This window comes from Calliopsis andreniformis, chromosome 6, assembly GCF_051401765.1.
Source record: "Calliopsis andreniformis isolate RMS-2024a chromosome 6, iyCalAndr_principal, whole genome shotgun sequence".
Lineage (NCBI taxonomy): Eukaryota > Metazoa > Arthropoda > Insecta > Hymenoptera > Andrenidae > Calliopsis > Calliopsis andreniformis.
In genome coordinates, this window is record NC_135067.1 from 5,565,669 (window position 1) to 5,591,538 (window position 25,870).

The 25,870-nt window shown below is 29.9% G+C and overlaps 2 protein-coding genes across 11 annotated transcripts; both read right to left on the minus strand.

Annotated features, from left to right (window-relative positions):
• Positions 1–1,701: 1,701 nt before the first annotated feature.
• LOC143180816 (uncharacterized) lies at positions 1,702–8,796 on the minus strand. 2 transcript variants are annotated; one of them, XM_076380796.1, is made up of 5 exons: positions 8,358–8,796; positions 8,051–8,118; positions 6,931–7,938; positions 6,370–6,699; positions 1,702–6,254 (listed from the first exon to the last, which is right to left on the minus strand). In XM_076380796.1, exons 1-5 carry the CDS (start codon positions 8,767–8,769, stop codon positions 3,816–3,818), a joined length of 4,257 nt encoding a protein of 1,418 aa, XP_076236911.1. In that variant the 5' UTR covers positions 8,770–8,796; the 3' UTR covers positions 1,702–3,815. The 2 variants fall into 2 exon arrangements, with proteins under 2 accessions (XP_076236911.1, XP_076236912.1); XM_076380797.1 differs by lacking the exon at positions 8,051–8,118 and having other exon boundaries at positions 8,358–8,610.
• A 3,384-nt stretch (positions 8,797–12,180) lies between these two features.
• Taf3 (TBP-associated factor 3) lies at positions 12,181–23,210 on the minus strand. Of its 9 annotated transcripts, none has more exons than XM_076380300.1 (12): positions 22,859–23,210; positions 22,329–22,500; positions 22,008–22,250; positions 20,386–21,557; positions 19,682–20,245; positions 18,770–18,949; positions 18,564–18,664; positions 18,231–18,343; positions 18,013–18,134; positions 15,301–15,395; positions 13,100–13,200; positions 12,181–12,865 (listed from the first exon to the last, which is right to left on the minus strand). In XM_076380300.1, the coding sequence occupies exons 2-12, from the start codon at positions 22,492–22,494 to the stop codon at positions 12,801–12,803; spliced, it is 2,922 nt and encodes a 973-aa protein (XP_076236415.1). In that variant the 5' UTR covers positions 22,495–22,500; positions 22,859–23,210; the 3' UTR covers positions 12,181–12,800. The 9 variants fall into 9 exon arrangements, with proteins under 9 accessions (XP_076236415.1, XP_076236414.1, XP_076236409.1 ...); XM_076380299.1 differs by having other exon boundaries at positions 18,231–18,358; XM_076380294.1 differs by having other exon boundaries at positions 12,184–12,865; positions 18,013–18,358; positions 20,386–21,554; positions 22,859–23,206.
• Positions 23,211–25,870: the final 2,660 nt, after the last annotated feature.

Below are 25,870 nucleotides of genomic sequence, written 5' to 3' on the forward strand. Positions count from 1 at the left end.
AATTATCAACATTTATTTTACTCTGCAATCTTTTTCAACATTATTCTCGTAACACAAAATGTTCACCGATAAACGCTTTATGTGTTGCTTCAGTTATCAAGCCGTCCTTTCCCGTATAAAACAAACTCGATTACTGTATTTGTTTCTTACATTTATTTACACAGACAATTCACTGTACACGCGTCAAAGTAAAATCGAATCGTTTCTATTCGTTTCCAATTGTTCTTTCCATCCACCCCTTTGCAAAAAAAAAAAAAAAATGAAAATCAATGCAGAAGTAAAATTACGTGCAGTTGTACATAGATATGTGCGATGAATATTGAAACTGAGCACGGAAATGCATCTAAATAGTACTACAGAAAACAAAGTTCGTCCTTACATGTTGATTATCAGTAGTTATTTTGCGGCAAACAGATTAAAGGCACCTTAAAATCCACGATATTTAATGAACAGCATCTATAGTATTTGGCTTTATAATGATTCTGATTTGTTTCTCTAAATAATCATAAAAGTCCTCTCATTCTTCGTAAACATATTATCATCGTGGCTAAATACAAATTTACTGACATTATTTAAAAAGATTTAATTTTAATGAATTGCTATATATATATATTATAACACACATTATATTATATAATTTTATAATTATAATTATTATAATTGTATAATAATTATTATACAATTTTATAATTATATAATATAACATAATATAATATAATATATTATATAATTTTTAAGTTTAATCTTTTCACGAATTTTACAGTAGAAAGTGGAAGTAAAATTCGATGTATATATAAATATAATATATTTTAGAATCAAGAAAAATGAGAAGATTTTTAATGATGGCATCTAGTGAGTACTTTGATGTCTTAATTTGGTCCATTTTGAGAAACGGCTACGTTAAGCACGTCTCCGTTAAATTCTTACTTTATATATTTGATGGTAAGAAATACGTATAAATGAAATTTTTAACTTGCCATCAAATTTTTTCTTGTTAATTTCAGAACTGCATTCTGTACCAAAGCTTTATGAAAAGTCGTATATGAAATCGGTATATTGAATGGTCACACCAACTGCTGTGCATCTCATCCTTACGTGTCTGTTGGCTGTGTAGATTGTGCATATAATTGTCGTAAAAATAAAAATTTAGATTTTCCTACGGACTATTTTGCTTCAAACGTATGTCTTGTTCATCTGCAGTATTCTATAATATAAAACCAAAAAAGAATAAAAAATGTTTCACTTAATAAAAAAAATGATACGTTAAAAAATTTAAAAAAATTCAATTTTGTATGATTATAAAATTATGTTGTTTAAATTAAAAGAACTCTATGTTCTGTATTGCATTTCACAAATTTTGGATAAACACAAAGAATTTTAATTTTGAAAAATGTATATCACTTGATGACAACATAGATAGTACAGTTGTTTTCAAAACTGATTAGGTATTAATTTAGTTTAGAATAAGTTTTATATTAGTAGAATGTACTGAAATTTACTATATAAATTTGACATACTACATAAATATAATTTTACAATAGTCTACAATTGTAATAATAGCTGATACCGAAATGTCATAAATATTTTTTACAAAACAAAAATATGTTATTGAATATGTAACTTAAAACGATAAAAATTTTCGCAATCAATTTTACAATAGTAATTTGTACTACACACAATTATATATAAACAGCAAAAAAAAAATAAGAAAATATTATCAAATAATATTCGCTTATATAATCATAAAATCCAAACCCAAAATAATAATTTAGAAATAATATACTCAAATCACATAGGGTATCTTAGATACATACATATGTGAAAACGAGTTTGTAAGGATTTTATGCGTGTTTCTTTTTATAAATAATCTAAGAAAATATTAAACATCGTTTTTAAAGAAAAATTTATATTCTTCATACGTGCTTTTTTTTTATAAAACACACGTAATATTATTGATTATTTCTTACTGGAACTTAAAGTTCATATGTGAAGGCAGAGGTCGGAAGACCTTATAATATTCAACACTTGAGTGAGGCTATTTGTTAGAAAATTTCAATTAAGATTTTAAAATTTCATTTCTGAATTAAATGAAACAATTAAAAAATTCTTAGAAATGAGTGTTTAGTTACAGACATAAGTTCGAGATGATTTATAATTAAATAACATTTCAATATCAGGTGTATTTGTACTTAAACAAACTTGTTTGATTAGTTTTTTTAGCTCTGTACTATTATGTAATAAGTTATATATTTCTCAATATTTACAGAACATTTAAGCAATGTCACAACTGGTCAGAGATAGTGTTATAAATAAAATATACTGAACAGGTAAAAAGACTTTGTTTTCGATTTTCCATATTATTAAAGGATATTCTATATGCACAAATCTACACTTCCAATTACTAACACTTCGTCTATATAAACAAATCTTTAATAGTATGCATCAAGTTTCAACCCACTTTTATTGTACCTGAATGCAGAAAATATTAAGATTTCTAAGCTATCAGAACGAGTCACTACATCAGTTGTTAGTTATTAATTAAACTAAATGTCAATAACGTATAAGAATAAATGTAAATCTATTTGTAACTGATATTCATTTCTATGAATTTCGTCATATAAATAAAATCTGTTTAAATATGAAAGAACTTGTGCATAGTGTTTCATCAGTAATACATTATGACAATTGAACTCTTCATGGGAGACATGAAAGTACACACATGTGACCTTATTAACTCACACCCCTTAAAACAACAATACAAGTTTTTCTCTCTCTATAATCAGTACATAAAGGTATCATTCCTCCCCTTAGTAATAAAATATGCTTTTTAAATAGTTTTAAGTCAAATATACAGAAGATTTGCCTTCGTTAAAATATTAACGACGGTGTTGATGTTGGTGTTGTTAAGAACTCTCCTCTCTAACTTGTTAAACAGATAAGGAAATATTGCGAAATGAACGAAAACCTTCCACTCGCGGACTGTCTATGTAATGAAATTATAAATAATTTACATTTACACTTTGTGTGTATATGTTGTAATATACGCACGTCTCTGTCGCGCGCTCATTTTTGCATGCATATGTATACATGTGTGTATTTAATACACGTGTACAGATGCAGGCATACACACAACATATGTACAATCATACACTCATACATACATGCACACAATGATACATACGTACACATTTATATATGTACACATGCATATAATTTAAACAAGATTCGCTGCAAGACGATTCTCTGAACAGAGTAATGTATTAGTCTATGTACAATGTACAGCACTAAAGTGCTAATCCGTTTAATTTCTGATCACAAATTTGTACAAATTGTTTGTACACATCATATTGGTCACCTATTCTATAAATACCTATTCGTATTTCTTTTCATCCTTAGCAGTATATGAGACGCTTGGAAATTTTATAGCAAAATAATTTTGGCGATTCAGTATCAGAAAGTGCTTTTACATGATAAATACTATTTTCGTAGTTGAGACTTCCTCGCTAAGACTAAGGCGTGTATAATTGAAAATGATGATGTAGCAAATTCGCAATTGATAAAAGTTCTAACTGGTCTTTGGATAAAATACGACAATTACTTCTACTTTGGTAAAGTCTGATACGCTTTTTTTACCATACTTCCGTATATTGGTGCACGTCTCATATTCTCGTAAATTTTCGATATACAACGTAAATTTATTACATCCAAATCAGTAGAGTTCACACGCGCCAAATAATCGGCGTACAAGCTCGATCGCGTGGACTTTTACTTCTAACAAGCAGAATTTACTACAGCTTAAAATAATTTTCACCTTTTCACGTTGAAACGACAGTACTTGTCGTCGATGATTGAGCCACCGTTGTCACTGTTATCAGAGTTAACGTAGTGTCAAGAGTATTTTGTTCCGACATTCCCGTGACAATGTCTTTCTCAACACACACCTTCTTCGGTTCCTTGTGCTCCTCGGATGAACTCGACTTCCTCTTGTGGTTCGAACTCGACGAGTGAGAACGAATCAGTGACGAGTCATCCTTCGACGAACGGCTGCCAGATGACTTTTTCTGTCCATCTTTTCCGTGACTGTGGTGTCCGTCTCTCCTTTTCTCCGACTTCCTTTCACTGTCTTTATTATCTCCACGATCACCAATCTTAGTAGAAACGTTATAATCTCTCGACAATGAAATCACTTTCAATGGATCCTCTTTGCTACTACTTTCACCCGTTTTACTGTCGTATTTGCGTTGCGGGCTCCGATGACGATGCTTTTTACGTTCTCTGTCACGCCTATCTCGATCCCTTCTATCCTTATGCCGTTGATCTCTGGAGTCCTTTTCATCTCTGTGTTTCCTTTTGGATTCTGAATGCGATGAATGTGTATCTATCGACAATTTTGATGAATTTTCATCGCTGCTACCATTTCTGCTGTTACTACTATTGTGTCTTTCAAGCTCTGTTGATGGAGACGTAGACGTGATCGAAGAACACGAAGATGAATTTGTAATTTTTGACGCTGATATCACGTTTTCTTCGCACGAAGCACCAGTTGTAGTCGACTCGCAGACCTTTTCATTTTTCGATCTTTCCTTAGCTTCGTCTTCAGCCATTTCGATTAAAGCTTTTACCGCATTTTCGGTTGCGCACTCCATCTTTGACGTAAAAGCTAATGTTGTTTCTACCTCCAGTAATTGACAATATCGTTCTAATTTTAATATATCGTTTTTGTACTTCTGTTCGGCAATTTCGAAGCTTTCCTTATGTATTTTTTCTAGTACTTCTTTAGACGCCTCTGCGACACCGGTACGTAAGGATTGACAAACTTCTTCCACGTCAGTCTTGGATTTATAAATTGCAATTTCTAATGCTTTGTCGACAACTTCTGTCGCATACGTTTTTGCTACTAATTGTCGTTGCGCTAACACATCTTGTTCAAGAATGACAGTGGCGCAGTTGGAGGTATCATGTTCCGCTGGACTGAGATCCGAGGAACTTAATCGTCTTTTACTGTCTTTCGAGGAAGATCTGGAGCTACTATACTTAGTTATCGATTTGGGCTCGAAAACATTCGAAATGCTTTCTTTACTTGACGCGTTATTACTGCTGGGTCGACTGTGATGAGTCCGATGATGATCTAGTTTGTGACTACTACAGTCGTATTTTTTCTTATCTCCAGAGTGAGAACTACTGCTACTATGTGAACGATGACTGGATTTTTCATTGGATCGTCGTCGGTCTTCGTGTCTTCTTTCAGACCTTTTTTCGTCTCGTTTCTCGCTGCTTCGCTTTTGTTCCGTCGAACTGCTCTTCGAAGATTTACTGCCAAAAATGTTCGAACAATTATCATTATTCTCATCGGAATCCTTTCTCTTACTCGAAACAGAAGAATGTCTATGATCTCTATTCTTGCGATCTTCTTTACGTTTTCCATGTTGATCAGACTTCTTCAGGTTTCCTTGGTACTCAGCAGCTCTTTCTTTTGCTTTCTTCTCCTCAAGCGAATCGATACATTGTTTTTGCTCCACGCGTTGACGGTTCGTATTCTCTTTTTGTTCATCTGCTATATTTACAGCTTCTAAAGATTTCTTTTCTTTTATACGGTGGGACGATTCGTTCCCGACGTGTGCATGTCTAATGCTTGAATTGTGTTGCGATTCTTGATAATACTGTTTCAATCTGACATGCCACGCTATACTTGAAACTGCAGAAACCGTTCTAAATTGATGAATTATGTTACGCGGTAAGAAGTAAATATCGTTGTCGTATAAATTTATTCTTGCGTAGCGAATACCCTGTCTACGCAACTGATTCAACTTCGCGTCTTCAACCCATTGTACACATTGTGATATTGGTGGCTCGTGAAGGTCTAATTGCAATTTCTCGACTAATTCCGGAAAATCGCCAGCGTAGAATGCTACTACGTCTTTTGTGATCCTATTATACTCTGAAGGTTGTCCACCGTGAACAGCTTTCAGTATGCCAACTGCAGCTGTTGTCATTCTATCTAATCCATGTCCTACGTGATCCGCATGAGCTTTGGTGCGGTCTTCAAACATATATTCACGGGCTTCACTAAGACGAGGTAAATACTGAAGATTTCGCAATTCGTTGATACCCGTTCTACGCCTTTTGCAAGGACTTTTATTTATATCTGCTGTTGGAACTAATTGTTCTCCTGGCCTAATCCATAGGATTGGGCCATCGTTAGATTCTTGAGGAGTATCCATTTTCACAACAGACAACGGGCCCCAAGGCATAGTCTGGAACAGAAAATGATCACATTTTTCTTTACATATTTTCCTGTCTACTGGAATTATTTTAAACATTCTGCAAGAAAAACATTGTGTGTGCATGTGTAGATTATTTTATACTTACCAATCTCAAAAATGGATTTTCTTCTAACTTTTTTAGAAGATCTGGAAAATAACCACCAACTTCTTCATGAACGGTTCCCACGAGGCTTATTTGATGGAGAGGTCCATATCTAACAGTACCATTACTATAAGCTTTACAAACTTGGTCTTTGTACTGAACCATAGTTGTAGTTTCTATATCACTGCTTCTTCCTAATACACCATTTTTTACAGTTAATGTAGGATAATTATCTGCCATATAATCCAAAAGATCAGGAAGGTATGCAGCAGCATTATGTACTATTCCCATAACATGATGTGCATTACCATTTTCATCTTCACCAAAAACTACCTGTAATTTTGAATTTTTCCTTATTCCTTTTACCATCACTTAGAGGAAATCTTAAGAAAGTGTATAATATGTTTAAAACATTATTTAAAAGATTCTATAAATAGGTTGATGTTAAAAGTTGTAGAACTTATGCAGCAACCTAATAAATAAAATTGTTTGTGTGTCATACAAGGTGCAGCAATTTTTAATCGTTTATTAAAAAGTCTTTAACTCATATTTACATTTACTTACTTTGAAATATTCTTGAGCTAATTCTTCTACTTGTTCATGTGATAATGTATCAATTTCATCTTGATACATATGTACAACAGTTGCACCACCATTAGGATAAGTTTCTATGTGGATGAACTTCTTGTATTTTAGGCCTTCTAGTAATTCACTCTTAAATGATGGATTGTTAAGCATTTTATAGTTTTTTGTTTGTAAGTTTAACCTGAGATTTTCATTTGTAGACTTTGAAAATGAATGAGACACTGGTTTACTGCTTAATGAAACTACATTACGATCTCGTTTACACTGTACACCAATACTTGCGCGTTTTATTTTACTGCGTTTATAACATCGCGAACAATACCGCCGTTCACTGTAATCTTTACTTCGTTTATCCCTCGAAGATGAATATGATTTACTGTGTGAAGTTGAAGATGTAGAATCAATGCAGTTTATTGGTTTGTCATGAGATGGTACAGCATCTGTTCTTTCAACTACTGTTGTAGATACACTATTATTAGCCCAATCAGCATTTACATCCAATTGTTCACAAGAATCTGGTTGTTCTGTTTTAATTTCAACAACTTCTGTTTTGATTTCTCTATGGACAGTATCCATTTCTGTTTTTGTTTTCTCTTCTTCATTTGATTGTATTTGTGTAACAGGAACTTGTTCTTCAGTTTTCTCAAACTGTTCGCAATACGAATAAGACACCAGACTTTTGTTAACTTTTGTAGTTAAATTATTTGAATTTTCTTCATTATATTTTGCCGTATCCATTATAACAGTAGAAGTCACAACTGCTGATGTCATACTGCTAGAAAATGTATGCGGACTATTTGGACTGCCAGAGACTCTTGGAGGATAATCTGGACTTCTTGGACTGCTGATCACTTCGCCGCTACTTTGAGGGCTTTCCCCTAATTGAGGTGTATTGCCATGTTCAAAGTTTACACATCCTTCTAATTTTGTCGGTAATACTTGTATTCCTCCAGGAAGCGCTGCATCTTTGTTACACGCTGAATCAATCTAATAAACAAAGAATATATACGTTAAATATGTTTTCATGTTAATATCTAATAAAATCTTAATATTTTATATTTTTATATTCTTCATGAATCTAAAGAGTAACTATACATACATGAATAGCATTTTGAACTGGTTCTATTACAGTTTTCACTAATTCGTTGTTGCAATGATCCGGGTTTTCTATAACATATAACAATTAATATCAAACTATCACTGTTATTTTCGTTTATAGTATCTAGATTGTTCCAACAGTTTGCTATATAAGTTATAAACAACAGATTCATCGACAAAAATATAAATAACAAGAAATATAGGTCCTCTAAGTATTAGAATTATCTTTTTGACTACGATCTATATAACAAAATAAATACGTAAGACTGAATGGTCGCACTACATTAAACAGTGTTAAATGGTATTACCATCTGACTGTTCAGAAAGACAAGCAACACTATCCAGATCATTCTTCTGGTTGGACATGCTGTGTGATTCCAAAGATGGTATGTGTAATGTTGTGTTGAGAGCAAGTTTATAAGCGGTACGTTCTTCCACATCACCAGAGGAGCTCATGAAATTCACGTTTCTCTGGAAATCTTTCTCCTCTGTGTTTGCATGAAATGATGACGCTGTAGAGAAAATCGTAGGCGTCCTGATCGAATGTAAAGGTAAATTCTCCGAGAGTTCGTTTGTCTCTTTGATAACACTGTTCCACGTTGTTTCGGGCACTTTTACATTAGTCGTTTCTTCTCGAAGCGGTTCGAATACTTGCTGATTCGTATTATTTACATCACATCGCTCATTTGACACGATACTCGTACCAGATTCGGATGCCATCTTGATTCTGTGAGCAACATCCTGAACGCAACGATACTACGCAACATTTGATTGGATATTTCTTAGCCGCCTTTCGAACAGACCTTATTCTATTCGTCTGAAAATGGATAAAAAGTAGGGGCAAGACCAGTAGATATAGAGGTATCATGCACATTTTTACTCTTTGGAATCTTCGATCTTCAATCTTGTTTTCTACGAAATATTTTCATTAGAAAGGGATATATTATCGGTAATGTTGCACATTACGTTTATTTTATCGTGGAATGTTAAGCGTACCTTATGGTGATTATTTTGGCTGCAATCTTTTTTTAGAGAACACTTTATTTCACGATCGATTTTCAAATTTTTGAATAATGCGAATTTAGTAATGTTCTCGAAGTTGGAAACATCTCTGTTTATGTAACAAGAAATAATTGTAAAAATGGATTTAATTTGAACACATAAATTTAATTCCACAGAGGTACGTTCTGTGATAATATTATGATCTGTTTTTTTATTCAATTTTCTATTGTTATGTAAGAAGATATTGAAATTCACGTTGAAAGTGTGTGTGTTTATAAAGTAACATGATCATCAACATTTGTACACCTGCAAAAGTTTCCTAAATTATCAACTATTCTTTACAATTTTACGTAAATTGGTAATATGACTAATAAAAAGTTTCTATTAGATCATCTTATTATAACGTAATCAATTATGATACAAAATTATCAATGTATATTTAATAGTGTTAAACTTAAAACAGAAAGTAGTTTTAGGTTAAATAATGGTTCGAAAAAAAAATATTCTATATTTCACCACTTTTTAAATATTCTATAATTTAAAAGTAGTGCATTCTCAGTGAATATGTAGCACTGTAGCATTTAATAAACTTTTGAATGTTGCTAGTTTTCATACAGTTAATCGATTTTTATGTTAATAGCTGTACTCAAAGCTACATGTTCGATGGCAATAACGCTCATACGTACTTTATAAAATTAATCTGTCAATTCTACGTTAAAATTGACAATTTAATTGTTCAGCTTCTAAATGTAATCAGTTATGATTATTAATTTCGTACGTGATTTGTTACTTGGTCGAATTAAAAAACCAGTATGATTATTGTGTGTGAACAGAATTAATTAAAGACATCTGTCAAATATAATAGCAGTTGTAATTCAATGAGTATTTATTATGAGAAGGGTTTGAAGTGGATATAAGTAGTGACATATAGTTCTAAATACACATCAATCATTAAATTATTTAACATATTGAGCTATGTTTCCTGTTTCTCTGTTATGTAGATATGAACATTTTTTGAGATGACACGTAATGCAAGAAATTAGTATAAAATGAACAAACACTTGTATCTCCAATTGTGTAGATATCTTTAGGTAATATTTCCTTTTCTTCTTAAAAATTGTTTTGTGACTTTTATCTTATCATGCAAAATTAAGCTATATATTGTATTGCTATAACTGTTTTTGTAAGTATTATATTATATAATATAAGAGCATTTTATCACTAAATTTTCTTTCAAGAATTACAAAGTTTAAGAACATTTCTTTTGAATATTGTTATCACCTGTACCATTGTAGTTATATTATCATTGATTATGTTTAGAAAGTTTTTGATATAAAATTATCGAGTTCAATTTATGTTATAATTATATCTTTATTGATTCTAATTTTCACTTAATAAGTCCATTCATATTTTATTTATAACATATCCACTAATAACAAAAGAAAATATAGTATCTAAATTATGTTTAACGATGTTCAATATATTACTTTTCATACAGTTTTTAAGTGATATAAAATTAACCCTAACAACTTTTAAAACCTTCTACACACCTTTGCTGTTTAGAAATACACTTTTGAATTTGTATTAAATAACATAATATTTGAACGCAAGAAAAGTATATGGAAATAACAAAGTTTAATTTATTTGACAATACCAAAACCAATGAATAACTGGCTCTTATGTGTTACTATATTATTTAATCTTATCACATTGAGACCCGAATACTTAAATAGATTCCTGATAATGTATCAGTTTTGGGTTTTATTCATGTATTATGCTTACACCAAAGTATCTTGTTCAAGTATAATAATTCAATCTTAATGCAAATATATTTTAATAATTAAGTTATGCTGTAAAGAATATGTAAATTATATTTCACTTTTATATTTAGATATTTATTGTCAATCAAATGGGTAGATCTACCTATTTGAATATATCCTGTCAGTTTGTAAAATAGGTAGATCTATCCACGTGGGTTTCAATGTGGTAAGTCATATATTGTTTGTTCGTGTGAAAATATATTTTATATCATATAATTACGTGCTAAAAATTTCATAGATAGTTGAAATTAAATGTGAAATATTCTTTTAAATGTTTTTTAAATACATATTAGTAAGACAATTGGAGTTGTAAGGGTTAATATTACTAGCGCAAAACAATCAGTCAAACTTTTTACAATTACAATCGCAGTGGTCCATAATTATAGAATTCTTTTTAATGAATTAAATATAGGTGAAAAAATGTACACAATATATTATTGCGCAGAAGCTTCTGCTTTAATAAAAGAGAAAATAGATTTTCTTAATGTATATTTCTCAAATTTACATTATTATTTTTAACACGTTGACTGCTACACATGGAATAAAGTATATACCATTTCTGTCTGAATTTCTAATGTTTTCAATATCTGGTATATTTTTCGTGCATAAAACGGAATAAATAATTTTTACATTTATTAAAAAATCTGTTATTCAATATTACATAATAAATTTAGCAATATGTATAAGTTTCTTTTCAAGATATATGTTAAAAAATAAATATTCCAATGTTTAAATATACCTTAGTTAAATGTCAACATATTCTATACAAAAATTCGTACAAAATAAAGGGACAAGAACAGCAGTGACGTTTATAGGTTTTTACAAGATACGTTTTAGTTTTTAGCTACATGCAATCAAGAATAAATGTGTATAAAATATCTACAAAATTAGATACATTTGATAATAATTATTTAAATTAATAGCTTACTATTTTCTCTAAAAGGAATATCAAATTATATCCACCCATTATATAATACAAATTTTTTTAGAAATTTATTAAATAGATCATTTTTATACGATGTACTTAAATAATTCAGTAAAAATACATAAACGAATTGCAAAATATTTATATCCTATTACAGTCTTCTATAAATTTTATTCACATCTGAAACATCATCAATCCTTTTGAAGGAACTTGAATGATGTGTATTCCTGTAGATAGGAAATTACAAAATATATTTGTTTATGAATGTTAATTTGGAGATTTAATTGAATATTTTGTTTTTATAAATAGTCATTATTAAATCTTCCATGAAGAATGTTGTAGTTTTTGGAGTACATGAATAAAGTAAACGAAAAAAATATTTACGTTTGACAATATTCAAAATATACAAGACTTTATATTATTTACTGTTGAAAGTTCTTCCTAATCTTAAAGTAAATTCCTTTATAGCTACAATATTCAACATTCAACATATAATATGATGAGTGTTTGATGCAATATAATTTTTACGACATATTTTTTTACAAAAGAAATTCCGATGAACTATTTTTTAATAATTTGTGACCTAATATTTATAAATGTTGCTCTTTTCACTAGCGATCAACGTGTTAAAATTAAATTACTTCAATCAGTAATAACGATCACAAAAGGTAACACTCTTCAAGTCAATTGGATTGCACTATCTTTTATCTTTTTAGTCTTTTTTTTTACAGTTTTAACTTTCATAAGAGTCTTGCCAGCCTTCCCCTTAGGAGGTATGGTCTTTTCCTTCAACGACTTCATTTGCAACTTCATTTCAGTTTTCGATAATTTCTTGCTTTTTATATTTCTCACACTGAGCTTGTTATCCTTTTTAACTTTGGTAGAAGTTTGAATCGGTATGCCGGGTCTTACACAAGACCCGGGTAGCTTGTACTAGGCAGTAACCTTCACTTTCTTCTTTCTCTTCTTCTTTTTCTTATCATGATGAAGTTCTTGCTTCTTCGCTATACAAAAGCGGCAGTACCAATCCTCGTTGGCAGCTGGCGGTACTTGCATACCAACACACACCCTAAGTAATTAAAGATACGAGGATTACATATAAAATATGGTTAAGAGTGAATAAATCTTCACAATGAAAACTTTTTGAAGACTACTAAGTAGTCTTACACACCAAATATAAAACAAAGAAAACGTGTTTCTTTTTATACCCAAATATAGAATATAAACAGCATATTTCACTTTAAATAAATAATTGTATGGATTTACAAATAATCTTACGAAGTTATATTATTTTTTCACTTACCAATGATACCATGCATCACAATCATCACAACCAACCATGGGTGATCCATCATCCTGGTTCCCACAAGCAGGACATATCCAAACTTGTCGCCCACCTTCATCCTGAAAGACTCATATCACGATAAAAATATGATATATTTTATTTTTATTGTATATCTACGTAACCCAACCCATCATTTGATCTATTATATGAATGAATGAAAAATTCATTATAAAAGACTGTATATTGTACATCTATCTTTTTTTGAAGATGTTTACTGACTATTAGGCTTTTGCATTTAAGTTTGAGTTTAAGTACATTGATACTTATTATAAGTTTACTTAGATTTGACATTTTATGTAAAGAAACTGATGAAGTATATTATTGTACTTAATACTCAATACTCAATATATGCATAATGAATCCTTTGATACTGTACAAATAAATGTTACACAAATTACATATAGAAATAATTTTGATTAAAAAATACTAGATATGCTAAAAATAATTATCATATATGATAAATGATTGTCGATACATGAATTTGTAAGACTTATGAAATTTGGTATAAGTGAGGAATGATAGTCGAGGGTTAATTGTTTTGGAGTAAATGATTATGTTGTTTGTATTAATGATATGATATAATGTCATATGTAATCATCAGAAAAATTATTTCTGAATAGTGAAAGTACTTTGATAATATTTTTAATTATGGTATGTGAATAAATGATTTATGTTGAATAGTAGGAAAGGGTTAGCATGTTTTGTATACGAGTTAAGGATTTAATGTGCGGTAATTAAACAAATTTTCACTTGGCCCACAAATAAAGAATTCTAATAGTCTTATACTAAACTGTTATGAAATGGAATATTCAGTTTAATCAGACAGGGACCAAGATCATCAGACCAAGATTAAAGTGAAATTTTGAAATTACACTTTTGTAATCTTTTACCAGCAATTAAATGCAAATTTCATACAATGCATATACTCAATACAAATGCGCTTGAATCTATTGCTCATTTGTATATTTTATGAATCAAATTTGTTGCAGTATTGAATGGTGCAACATGATAAAAAATATATACTCTTCAAGATTTATATATAAAATATATATTCCTAGTAACTGTTTGTAATCCTAAATTCGCTATCTATGTATTTCCTTACAACAATTGCATATTTATACATATTTAATCCTGATTAATTTGTATTAATTTTTTCCTTGCAAAAAAATTATAATTTGTCGAAAAATGTAATTTATAATTATTTGTATAGTATGAACATAGTCGTCCATATAATTTCTTATAATGTACACATATGTTAATGTTAAGAATTACTATCTTAGAATTAAAGGCAACTGAAAAGTCATTAAATATAATGTATGTAAATTTTAAATTGAAAATATGGCATTTAAAGTTGAATAGAATGAAATAGTATCCAACAGCTGATGCATTTATCAGTGAAAATACCTGCTGCAGGCTTCGTCATTTGCAGAAGTTTAAATGTTGAATATTTGATTTTTACATGCAATTAATATTATTTGTGCAGTAGTAGAAGTATATATTACTATATGTAAGTATATTTCATACTAGTATATGTTACTGTTTGTAATATATACCATTTGTAATACAACTTTCAAAATGTACTTTAATGATATTTCTAATTAGTAGATGCATAATCCTATTAGCAGTCTATTCTATGTGTAAAAATGTAATACATACAATAAATGAATTTTAACTTTCATAAAATTCAAAGTACTTCTATCATACTTTAGTATCATAATAATCTTCTCCAATAGTAAGACCTGCTTGTATTCAACCATATCTAATGTTCTTTATACTATAGTTAATGTTTACTTCAGAAAGGGATAATGTCTCTGAACTCATTAAATTTTGAGTACTTCAATGTAGTTATTAATTATACTTAATTTTTGTCTAAGTGCATTAAATTTTTTATAAATATGTATTATAAAGAACATACTTTTTCTGTTGTAAAGTTTAGCTATTTGTAACTGAATTGAAAAAATGTATACACATATTGTGAGTGTTCTTATGGGTGTAGTTTTAAAAAATACTTTAAAAGTCACATAAATTCAGGCAAGAGCTAAAGACAACACAGTAGTCCATACATTGCCATTACATTGGATTAGATAGAAAATATATAACATCATGATTATTATATACAGAGTACCTAGTGACTTTGTTTAGAATGGGAATGTACTCACCACAGTAGTGGTTGGTGGTGTGGGCAGCACGACCCTGCCATTTTCTTTGTCTTCTTTAGCATCATCCTTTTTAAGAGCTGGATCTGCTTTCGTCTCTGTGCCGTTAAAACCGTCAGTTATATTCCTAACTGTTCTGCATGCTATGTTTAATGACAACATGCAAATTGCATGCAATCAACCAATTCTTCACTATTTTATATGATGTCTTAATAATTTTCTTTTTTGTATTTTATAGCAATTATTTTCATAAATTGATTAATATTTCTTTTTCTTTTTTTTCCTTTTCCTTTTAATTGTAACACCTCACTGATTGCTTCTTCATTAATATTATATTCCTATACATTTAAATATACAAATTTTTTTATGGCACGAACACCATTTAAGTTTCCTTAAATAGGTGCAAAATTTAATCTGGTTACTAATGAAGTGTTCTTTGTTTGGTAAATTGCTTTTTAAATTCAAACCTGTTTTTAATTAATAAGTGCATCTCAAAGTATGTTTCTAATATACATTACAAATAGTTTTAATTAATTACCTTTTTGTTCTTTGTAATTTAAAACGTGTTCAATAGAAATATCACCTAAATTTCATGTCATAAAAAGGATACTCTAGACATAGTATTTTAGTACATATATAATGTTCGTTGCTCTTTTCACCTATACTAAATCATTTTCTATGATATATTTATATATGCTTAAAGTTTCATAATATATTATGCATGTTTACAATATTTGATGATCTTTGTAGAATTAAACTACTTTTGATCTCTAAATATTAAACAGAATAATGTTTTAAGTATTTTAGTGGTGATTACCAATTTAAGTAAAACATGTATATATGTATACATATATTCTAAACATTGTTTTATTTATAGTTTTTTGTTTCCAATTGCGTTTCCTCACATATGGTTTCAGTCTTTAGACATTTTTGTAAAAAATGTTCTAACTTAGTAAATACTTAGTAAGTCCTCATATAATTATATGAATGATAGCATAAATGATTCAAATAATGAAATTATGAGTCATCTTTCATCTGGACATAATTTCAGAGATGATCTTGGTAAGAAATATAGCTCTCAGATTTTTAATGTTTATTCTGAACTGAGTTTCAGATACTCGAACAATTTTAAAGGGTGAAAAGTAATCGAAATTCTGACACAAGTGTCTATAAATTTCTACTAACTGATTTTCTATACTGTTCAAATATTAAAAAATAAAGGTATTTTTGAACCGCGTAAGATACAATGAATCTTATGAAACATCGTTTCTTCCACTGTAAATAATATTAATACCTTTTTTTAAGTAGAGTATATACCTTTTTCTACAGACCATTAGAGATTTTTTTAATGTCAAATATAGTCATCTCTAATATACATATATTTACTGTAAAACTACTTTATTATATTGTTTTTATACGACTCATTTATCAGTGACACATATCAACTGATAACAGAATATGATATTGTGCATATACCTTAGAATACTAAATTTTTTCTAAAAAATTTCTTCTTAATAAATTCTGTTTTAAACTACTTAATACGTACTGCATGTGCATTTGCATTGTAGAAGAAAATATATAGGAAAGAAGAGAAAGTTTAAGACCCAACTGAACAGCAGTGAAAAACTAGAAAGGTCTTAGAACTTGGTTTTTTGTAGGTAATTACATTTACGTAATTATCTGTGTTGATCGAATGAAGATTGACATTGTAATAAATTACGATTATGCAAAGATGATAAATCAGCATTTCCAAAATATTTGGAGTAAGTTCTGAGATTCCTTTCAATATGAAAAATACCACCTGATTAAATTGATAGAAGTGCTAAAATTCGAAATAATTGGGTAGATTTAAAATCACAACACGAAATACATAACAAATCTAATGTAGGCTATGAAATCGTTCTACACATATACTTTAGACAATAACTATACAATAAAGCAGGCCAAATGAAAATTATACCGTCACCGCAAGTCATGAATGCATAGATAGTAAAAATGAAATATGGGGAAATTGGATATTTTTGGATGAGGTAAAATTTGAATGGTGTCGATGGGTTGAGTTAATTATTATAGTCGAAAGTAATATGAATTATGCACGTATAGATATGAGATGTAATATATAAATGAAAACTGATTGAAACTCGATCTATATAATATCTATTCCTATTTGTATCTTCTTTAGTCAATATGAAATTATTTGATTGAAAAGATATAATTAATCCCACTTTAAATAAAATTTCACTTTATGAATGAAAGAAAAATAGGGTTGTCACCTAAGCTTACTTTATGATAAGTTATAGTATTAACTTTAGACAAATTGATAAAATAATTCTCTAGAATTGAACGAAGCCTTATAAAAATATTTTACAAATTTATAGAATTCTGTGAAGATAGAATTTCTAAAATGATAAGCATTAAAAATTATGAGTATTACTATAAGCAGAAGCATATAAAAATGCTTATTTAATTGATAAATTTACTTCACATTTAAATTATAGATTATAAACAAGAAAGATTTTGTTGATTGCCAACATTGAAAATAGAAAGAAGTATTGAAAGAGTTGTAACACTGTTCTTTATGAAATTGTAAGCGGTGACATCCCTAATATGCATGTAATTTGAACATTTGATGTACTTCAATTTTTGGCATATATATTTGAAAATATGATGTTTTTATGTAATCGAAATATATATTTTTATATAAATCGTACTTACATAATAATACGGTGGTTGTTGTTGCGTCAGAGGAGTTGGGAGCTTAGGAGCAGGATCAAAGTGAGATGGAGGAGTCTCTCTTTGAGGTAAGGCTTTGAAGAGAGATTTCTTTGCTCGAGGAACTGCAATTGCAATTGGCACACTAGTAAGATTGGCAGAGAAAGTATCTGAAGGAAGAGCAGGGCTTCCATCTAATATTCCCTCCTCTGTTTTCTTACTTGCCGACTTTTGCTTTGGCGGTCGCGTCACTAATGCAGATATTTTCGCTAATTCTGGACTTGGTTCCCGTTTCGCTTCCTCCTCTGGCTTCTTCAGCAATGTCTTTATAGTTCTATAACACATTTCCCTAATAATAATATACGTGTTAATACATATAATGAAAGTTATACAATGTTAACACATTATATATCGTACACAAATGTTTGTATCGATATATAAAAATTATTCTAAAAAATAAACAAAATTTAGTACATTTCAAAATAAAAGAAAAATCAATGTTTACGAAAAATATTAAATTATTAACGAAAAGTGAAGTACAAGTGTAAACTTACATTTTTTTCATTGGTGTACTATCTGGCGTTGGTGGCCTTGGCGAAGCTGCTCCCAATTTAAGCGTTATTTTTGGTACAGCTTCTGAATTTTTATCTTCTTTCTGCAATAATGTATTGTGATATATATTTTGTTAGTTACAAATCTTATTTTTAATAAAAATATTGAAAAGATATACAGATAATAAATAAATAACATTTGAATATACCTCTTTGTCTTTTCGTTTATCTTTCTTTTCTTTCTTTTCCTTAACTTTCTCTAACTTTTCCTTTTTATCAATTTTATCTTTCTTTTCCTTTACTTTTTCTCCTTTTTCTTTATGCTTTTCTTTTTTATCTTTTTTCTTTTTCAGTTTTTCTTTCTTTTCCTTCTTATGTTCTTTTGATTTCTGAAAACACAATATACGTCAATAATTCGTTAGTATGAACAGTTTCATCTTATTTAGAATATTTTACTTATCATTATCAAAGTGTATCATTATTTCTTTTTATTTCCTACAGTATAGACTTTAAAAACCTTAGACATTTTGCCATATTTTTATTATGTTAATTATTACTGAAGTATGGTTGCTTTTTAAAATATTATTAAAGTAATAAAAATTGTTTTGGTAATTATTATATTAGTTTTAGAAAATGAAAAGTGATATATTGTCATTACCATAATCACAAGAAAATAATTGACTTATATCATGCAATTTAAAATATTTTCTAGTTTTTTTAGCCCATGTAAATTGTTCATCAATATTTGAAAATTTGTTTTGATCAAATTATTTGCACGTTTTTCTTTATGGCCCACATACCTCTCCCCAGTAGCAGAGGACCTAGTATTTGGATAGTTATTCTACCAAAACTTCATACGCTACTGGGAACAGTCTTGTCAAAATATGCTGGTCTTGAATGTGTTAACAATCTTAGTAAAAATTTTATCATTCATTAATTTAAGGGTACTTTAATAATTACTAATTAACAATACGTTAAATACACTAGATGGTATTAAAAAAAAGACAATTATTTATACTGATAATGAAGGGAAATCATAAATGTGTAATTATAATTAATCTACTTATGATTATAGGAATGCAAAAGATAAAATAAAACCGAGTAACAAACGGAGATATTACCTTGTCATTCTTTTCCGGCTTTTCAACTTTAAGACCTTTCGGAGGTAATAATGGCACAATGGGTACTGGTGTAGATGTATATGTAATCTGTGCTGGAAGTGCAGATGATAAAGGCGGTGCAACAGTATTTGTAGGAACTGATGGAAATATCTCTTTATCTTGCTTAACCGCCTTCACTTTATCCTCCTTTTCTTTCTCCAACTTTTCGTGTTTCGTCATTGGGGGTGTCTCAGTGTACGGAGGTGCTACAGGTTTTTCACGTTCAATGGATTTGTTTCTCGATAAGGTGGAAAGGTCATCAGATTTCATAGGTAGATTTAAGAAGCGAGGTGGTATAGGTAAATTCGGCATTGCCGGATGAGGACCAGGACCACCTCTTCCTAAAGGAAATCTGGGGAACATGGGATGTGGTATCAAACCAGGCGCCGGAGGAAACGTTGGAAAGAAAGGAAATGGAAACGTGGGCTGAAAACTTGGTTCTTTAGTGGGTGGAGGTTCAGGTGCCTGTGGAGTTTTTGGTCGATCTGGTATGTCCAGTTCTGCCACGTCGTTGGAAAGCTTTGTCTGAAAAACGGTAATCGCATATCGGCGATGTCTTTTGGTAACTCCTTTAAGCAATCAATGATGCTCGTACGTATATACACGCACGCGTGCACTTGTGTTAATAGTATGTAATATTATATATATAAAAAAAGACGACATACCTTCTTTGGGCTGACACAATGTTTCGGACTTCTCGATTTTAATTCCTTCTTCTTATTGACCTTTTCTTTTCTCTTCTTTTTATGGTCTGTAGGAGTTGTGGGCATGTTTAATTCTGGAGTCCTTGGTGTGCTAGGTGTCCCTGGCGGAGACATATCATCAAATATATAAACATCTGATCCTGGACTTTGTAGCTCAATCAATTCTGCTCCATCAGGTTGAATATGTACGTCTGGTGTATGCGGAGTCCTTTTCTCTTCTCGTTTTGCATCATTATCTGTACGAAGTGCCTGCTTGTCAGTATTTTCATCAATTATCAAACCTGGTGAACTTTCCCTAGAATCAAGCTCTTTGTGTTTATGTTGTTCAGATGCATCTTTGTCTTTATCTTCACGTGGTTTTGAGATCTTCTTAAAAATGTTTAGTTTCTGTTTGTCCGGTTCTGATGGAAGTTTATCAATATTATCTTCTTTTTTTTCCGTTGGTGGAGATTCAACAACATCGACTACTTTTTCCATTTTAGCCTTTGGTTGCGTGTTTTTCTGTAATTTTGGACTACCAGCTGCCTTAGGTGACATCAATTTAGGTGTTGATGGCCTACTCGACGAACCTGGTACTACAGTACCTTGTGATTTTCCACCTCCTGGTTTTAAAGGTTTTAATTTAGCTAATTCTTTCATACCAACTAATTTCTTAATTTTATTATCATCTATTTTGTTTGGTTTAAATAACTCTTTAGCACGATTCTTTTTCTTATTTTCTTTGTCAATTTTACAATCTTCTAAAACTTTCTTTATAATCTTTTTCGGTTTCTTATCGTATTTTAATTCGGGTGGAACCATTGGATAAGAACTAGGTTGTGGTGAATCTGAACGAGTTTGATGTGGTGTTCTTGCTTCAGGTAATTTGCCTTCTCGAGCGGGTGATAAAAAACCTGAAGTGGTCATCATAACGCTATGAATTTCACGCAATGGTCTGCCTTCTTCTAACACTTTTACACGTTTTACTATAGGACTTTCAAACGATACAGGATCTCCTGGACGCTTAAAAACTACTTGTGGAGATGTTCTATGAGGAGACATGTTCACAGAATTATTCGTTGATGTTCCATTACTTGTTGTTAAATCAGATGTTCCATTTACTAAATTTTCAGCTTTCTCAGCTATATATTCTTCTGGAAAGTAACGATTTTGTTATACTAACGAAATCAATATTTTACTAATTATTGATGCACCACTATGTCTTTTAATTTCAAATAAAAATAACAAAATGATATATTAATATGTTCTTCTTTCAAAAAAAAAGTTCAGAAATATAGTAACTATAGTATAGAATACTATAGTATAGAATACCATAGTTGTATTTTCTCTTGCATGTATATCAATAAACAGCGTGAAATTCATAAAACATTCTTACTTACATAAAAATGTTTCAAACATTATCATGTGTTGATTGATTTTAATCAACTAAATGAGCGATAACTTAAAAAAGCTACTCTTATTTTTATTGTTTTGATAGTGTTAGAAGCTACTCTTATTTTTGTTGTTTCGATAGTGTTAGAAACTTTAATATCTAATTTAGAAAAACTATATATAAATAAACACATAATTATAATATATTTTACCTTCAGTGTCAGGATACATAGCTGGTAAATGTTCATGTATATGTACTGGCCTTGTTACTACTTCTCGACTTCCAGGTTTTAGAAAGTTTAAATGATTTTCCCGATGAATTGGAAATTTAGGTACTGATATAGGGCATGGAACAGACTCTACATTTTTAATATATTCTGTTAGCTCTTGTATATCTATGTTCATGTGTCGAAAAGCTAAACCGAGATCATCAATATTTGCTTCTGTCCTTCCCACTAGAAATGCATTTTAACAATAGATTAAAATAAAACAATATAATTGACTCAGTAGTTCTAATATTTATCAATACTTACAAATTTCTGAATATTGATGTGTAAGTTTTGAAATTCGTAATATGTATTCTTGCATAAGATCAACCATAAATTCTAATGGTGTAGAGTTAATAGAATGCCATCCAATGGTTTGACAAATCTGAGCAACAACCATTCTCAAAACACTCCTACTATATTCTGTTGACATTTTTAGCTATAACAAAAGTAATTCATTGTTCTTAATATTAAAAACAACCAACAATATATAATAACAATATAGCACAATATAGGTCAGTGCTGTAGAAGCTTTAGTTCACAAGCATATCGTTTATGTCCGTTTCATCTACGTTACTAGTGAAATTATAAGATATGACAAACCATAGAGTATAACTAGACAAGGATAAAAGGTAAGTTTGAAAATATAAACAGGGAAATGAATGTATAACAGGCTTCAGTATTGAACAGCACTGACATAAGTAATACACATTTGCTTTCAACAAAGTACTATGGAAATGATAAGGTTCAACTACTGTCAGAGGAACTAGGAAATAGGAAATTTCAACTTGACTTACCAATGTAAAAGAAATTATACAAGTCTGTTAATTCTTCAGTTCATCAAAGATACATACATTCCTACTACACTACTATTTAGCTTCACTTAATATCTGAATATTAAGTCATGCAACTCATTACGATAATAACACATTTTACTTGTGAAACGTAACGAAATATAAACGGTACAAAAGACGCAGAACGCAATGCGTCCTCACTGCCCTCACATCTTCCTTTGAACGTATTTTTAATCCTTCGCAACCATCGATGCATGATACAATATACCACATACCATGATGGCGGAAAGACTTCAGTCATGGAAGTTAAAAAGATAGCGTTGCTTAGCTATGCTTGATCCCATTCACGTTATAAGAGAACACTAAATACAGGAAGATATAAAATTCAAACTTTAGAATTATTCCACCATTAATATTTTAATATTTATACGATTTTATACGATTTTATGCAATTTTATACGATTACAACCATGAACTAACCCTACACAAAGTCCCATTAACGAACAAATCATTTTCAAAAAAACACTTTTTTTTGTTGGAACGTTTTAAGTAACTACATGCCATATTTATTTATTTTCAGTACAAATTCCAAAACAATTAACAGGAACCTTAATAATTTATTCTCAATGCACAACAAGGTCACAGACCAATTATCACCTAGATGTGCAAGTGCAACTAAATTTTGTATTTAAAATTATGCATATTTATTGAAAGTGGTATATATAAATGATTTTACGATAATATAAATTATTAAATTGAATCTACAATTTTGAATTATTAATTTCGGTTATTTTTTATATTAAAACCATTTGAAACGTTTAGTCACTTTTGGTCGACGAACTGTTATAGCCATCTGGCGGTGATAATCAAGCAATAGAAAACAGTAAATTAAGATTATAATGCAACATTGTATACTAAATTGGTTATAATGAGTGTAAATTAAACGTTTGACTTATTAAAGAAGTAAGTGACAGCATGAGTAAATAATGAAATAATTAAGTTGTGAAGGAAAATAATGAATTAATCTTTTTCTCTGAGAAAGAGAAAAAAAGAAAGAGAAATAATTTTTTTCTCTAAGAAATCTCTCTTCTTAATTATCCTTTTTTTTCGAGTCTATGTTTTATTTATGTTTACTGCAGATCATTTAATATAATGTTGCATTAAAATATTATTAATTTATTATTGTAATTTTTGTCTTTATTTCATTCATTAAGAAGGGGACTCGACACCCACAAATATATACGTTCCTGGATCGTGAAGATATCTGTGGTTGATCCTACAGTTTACTTATAATTTGGTATATTCTCTTCTCTCATAAGAAAAATAAGATTCTTCACTTCTTTATTATTTTTTTTAAATACAAATTCTAGTTTGTAGACTTCAATTAAGATATAAACTCAAATCTACATTGGTTAGTGACAGATCAATGCAAAATATAGAGTTAAAGCAAAATTTAAGTCGTAAAAGATATTATTTTTGAACAAAATTTTCAGGGAATATGAAGAAACCATGAAACTTACAATATATATCGTATTTGTGAAAAAAAATTTATTTCAATACATTAATTATACGAAATATAAACTTATTCTTAAGCTAATTTGTTGTCTGAAAATTTGAGTAAAATTAAGCATTTTGTAATAAGTGAATTTTTAAACAAAGAATTCAAATTTTTGTTATTTTTTCAATAATTCACGCTCGTCACACTCGTCAAAAGAATACAGTAAACTGAAACTCGAAATCAGACCTTGGATTTCTTGCACAGTATCAACAGCAAATGAAGCCCATATTTGCTATCGTTTTAAATGTATAACATTTCATCATTTCCTTGTCTAACGTGGGTAAACGAACATTTATTTACAATAAAAAACGATCAAGTTGCTTGTCTTTTCAGTTTAGGTTTATATTGTTTTTATTTAGAGAAAGAACACATTGATGTACTGCCGAACGGTTAAGTGTTAATTTTCATGTAATAATTGTAATAATTGGGTGACAAGAAACCTTAAATTCACAATATTCAATAGTATCGTAACTCGAGCAATATTCTTGCAATTCTCGAAAATACGTGCGTAGTCCACTTCGAATGGAAGAACCCTGAAATGCAGAATTTATTATATAGCTCAGTTTTTCATTATTTTCTTTAGTATTATTGAGGAATTCATCAAATTTGTATGAGTTTCGGAAATATATGAGATACCTGCATGTCGTTACACAGCAAAATTATGCGTATCTTTCAATGTATCTCCGAATTGCATGGGTGATAGGGACGCGGATGTCTAGAACACGAATTATATTGAAAAACTGTTGGGAAATGACTCATAAACCAATTAGTTCATTATTTTGGGTCGCTTGTACAATATAGTTTTATTGCTACTCATTTCTCACAATACAATGGTCAACAACCCTTGTGATTTTCAAAAGTGTTATTATAGTGGTGTTTGACAGTTCCCCACTTAATGACTATTTCGTGAACTACCTGGTAACGACAAAGAGTCATCACTTCTTCAGTGGACATCGTAGAGAATAAATGTCTCCATATCTCTGTGAATATTAAGTTACGGATATCTTACTTTTTAACATTTAATTGCTATTATTATAAGCATTATTGGCGCTCTTGCTCTTTATTCTTTATTGCTGTGTCCCTTTGACATTAATACATTTTACTGTTAAATGTAATATTAAAAATTTGATATTTTGGAACTATTCTCATCTGTTTCCATAATTATATCCCAGATAGCACATGACGTCTTAAAGACATCTATTTTTTGTCTGAACGTCTTACAGGCGTAATTTGAACGTCTTTAAGACTTCTTATGAATGTCTTTAGATATACTGATTTATAACTTCGAACGTTTCAAAGACGTCTTTTGGACATTTTTAGGAATTTACTGGATGTCTTTAAGACGTCTTAAAGACATCTCCGTGATATGTTGGATCTGTTGTTCATGTAATATAATTATTTAATGCACACATTGTTACAAATTTTAAATTAAATTTTAGATTTTCATTGTACAATAG

Coding starts and splice junctions, on each gene's coding strand:
- Taf3 (XM_076380293.1), bottom strand. CDS start 22,494: ATGTCAACAGAATATAGTAGGAGTGTTTTGAGAATGGTTGTTGCTCAG. Junction 21,558..22,007: donor TATGTATCCTGACACTGAAG/GTAAAATATATT, acceptor GTTACTTTCCAG/AAGAATATATAGCTGAGAAA. Junction 13,201..15,300: donor CACCACCAACCACTACTGTG/GTGAGTACATTC, acceptor TGAGTCTTTCAG/GATGAAGGTGGGCGACAAGT.
- LOC143180816 (XM_076380796.1), bottom strand. CDS start 8,769: ATGGCATCCGAATCTGGTACGAGTATCGTGTCAAATGAGCGATGTGAT. Junction 6,700..6,930: donor TAGCTCAAGAATATTTCAAA/GTAAGTAAATGT, acceptor TCAAAATTACAG/GTAGTTTTTGGTGAAGATGA. Junction 6,255..6,369: donor AAAATCCATTTTTGAGATTG/GTAAGTATAAAA, acceptor TTTCTGTTCCAG/ACTATGCCTTGGGGCCCGTT.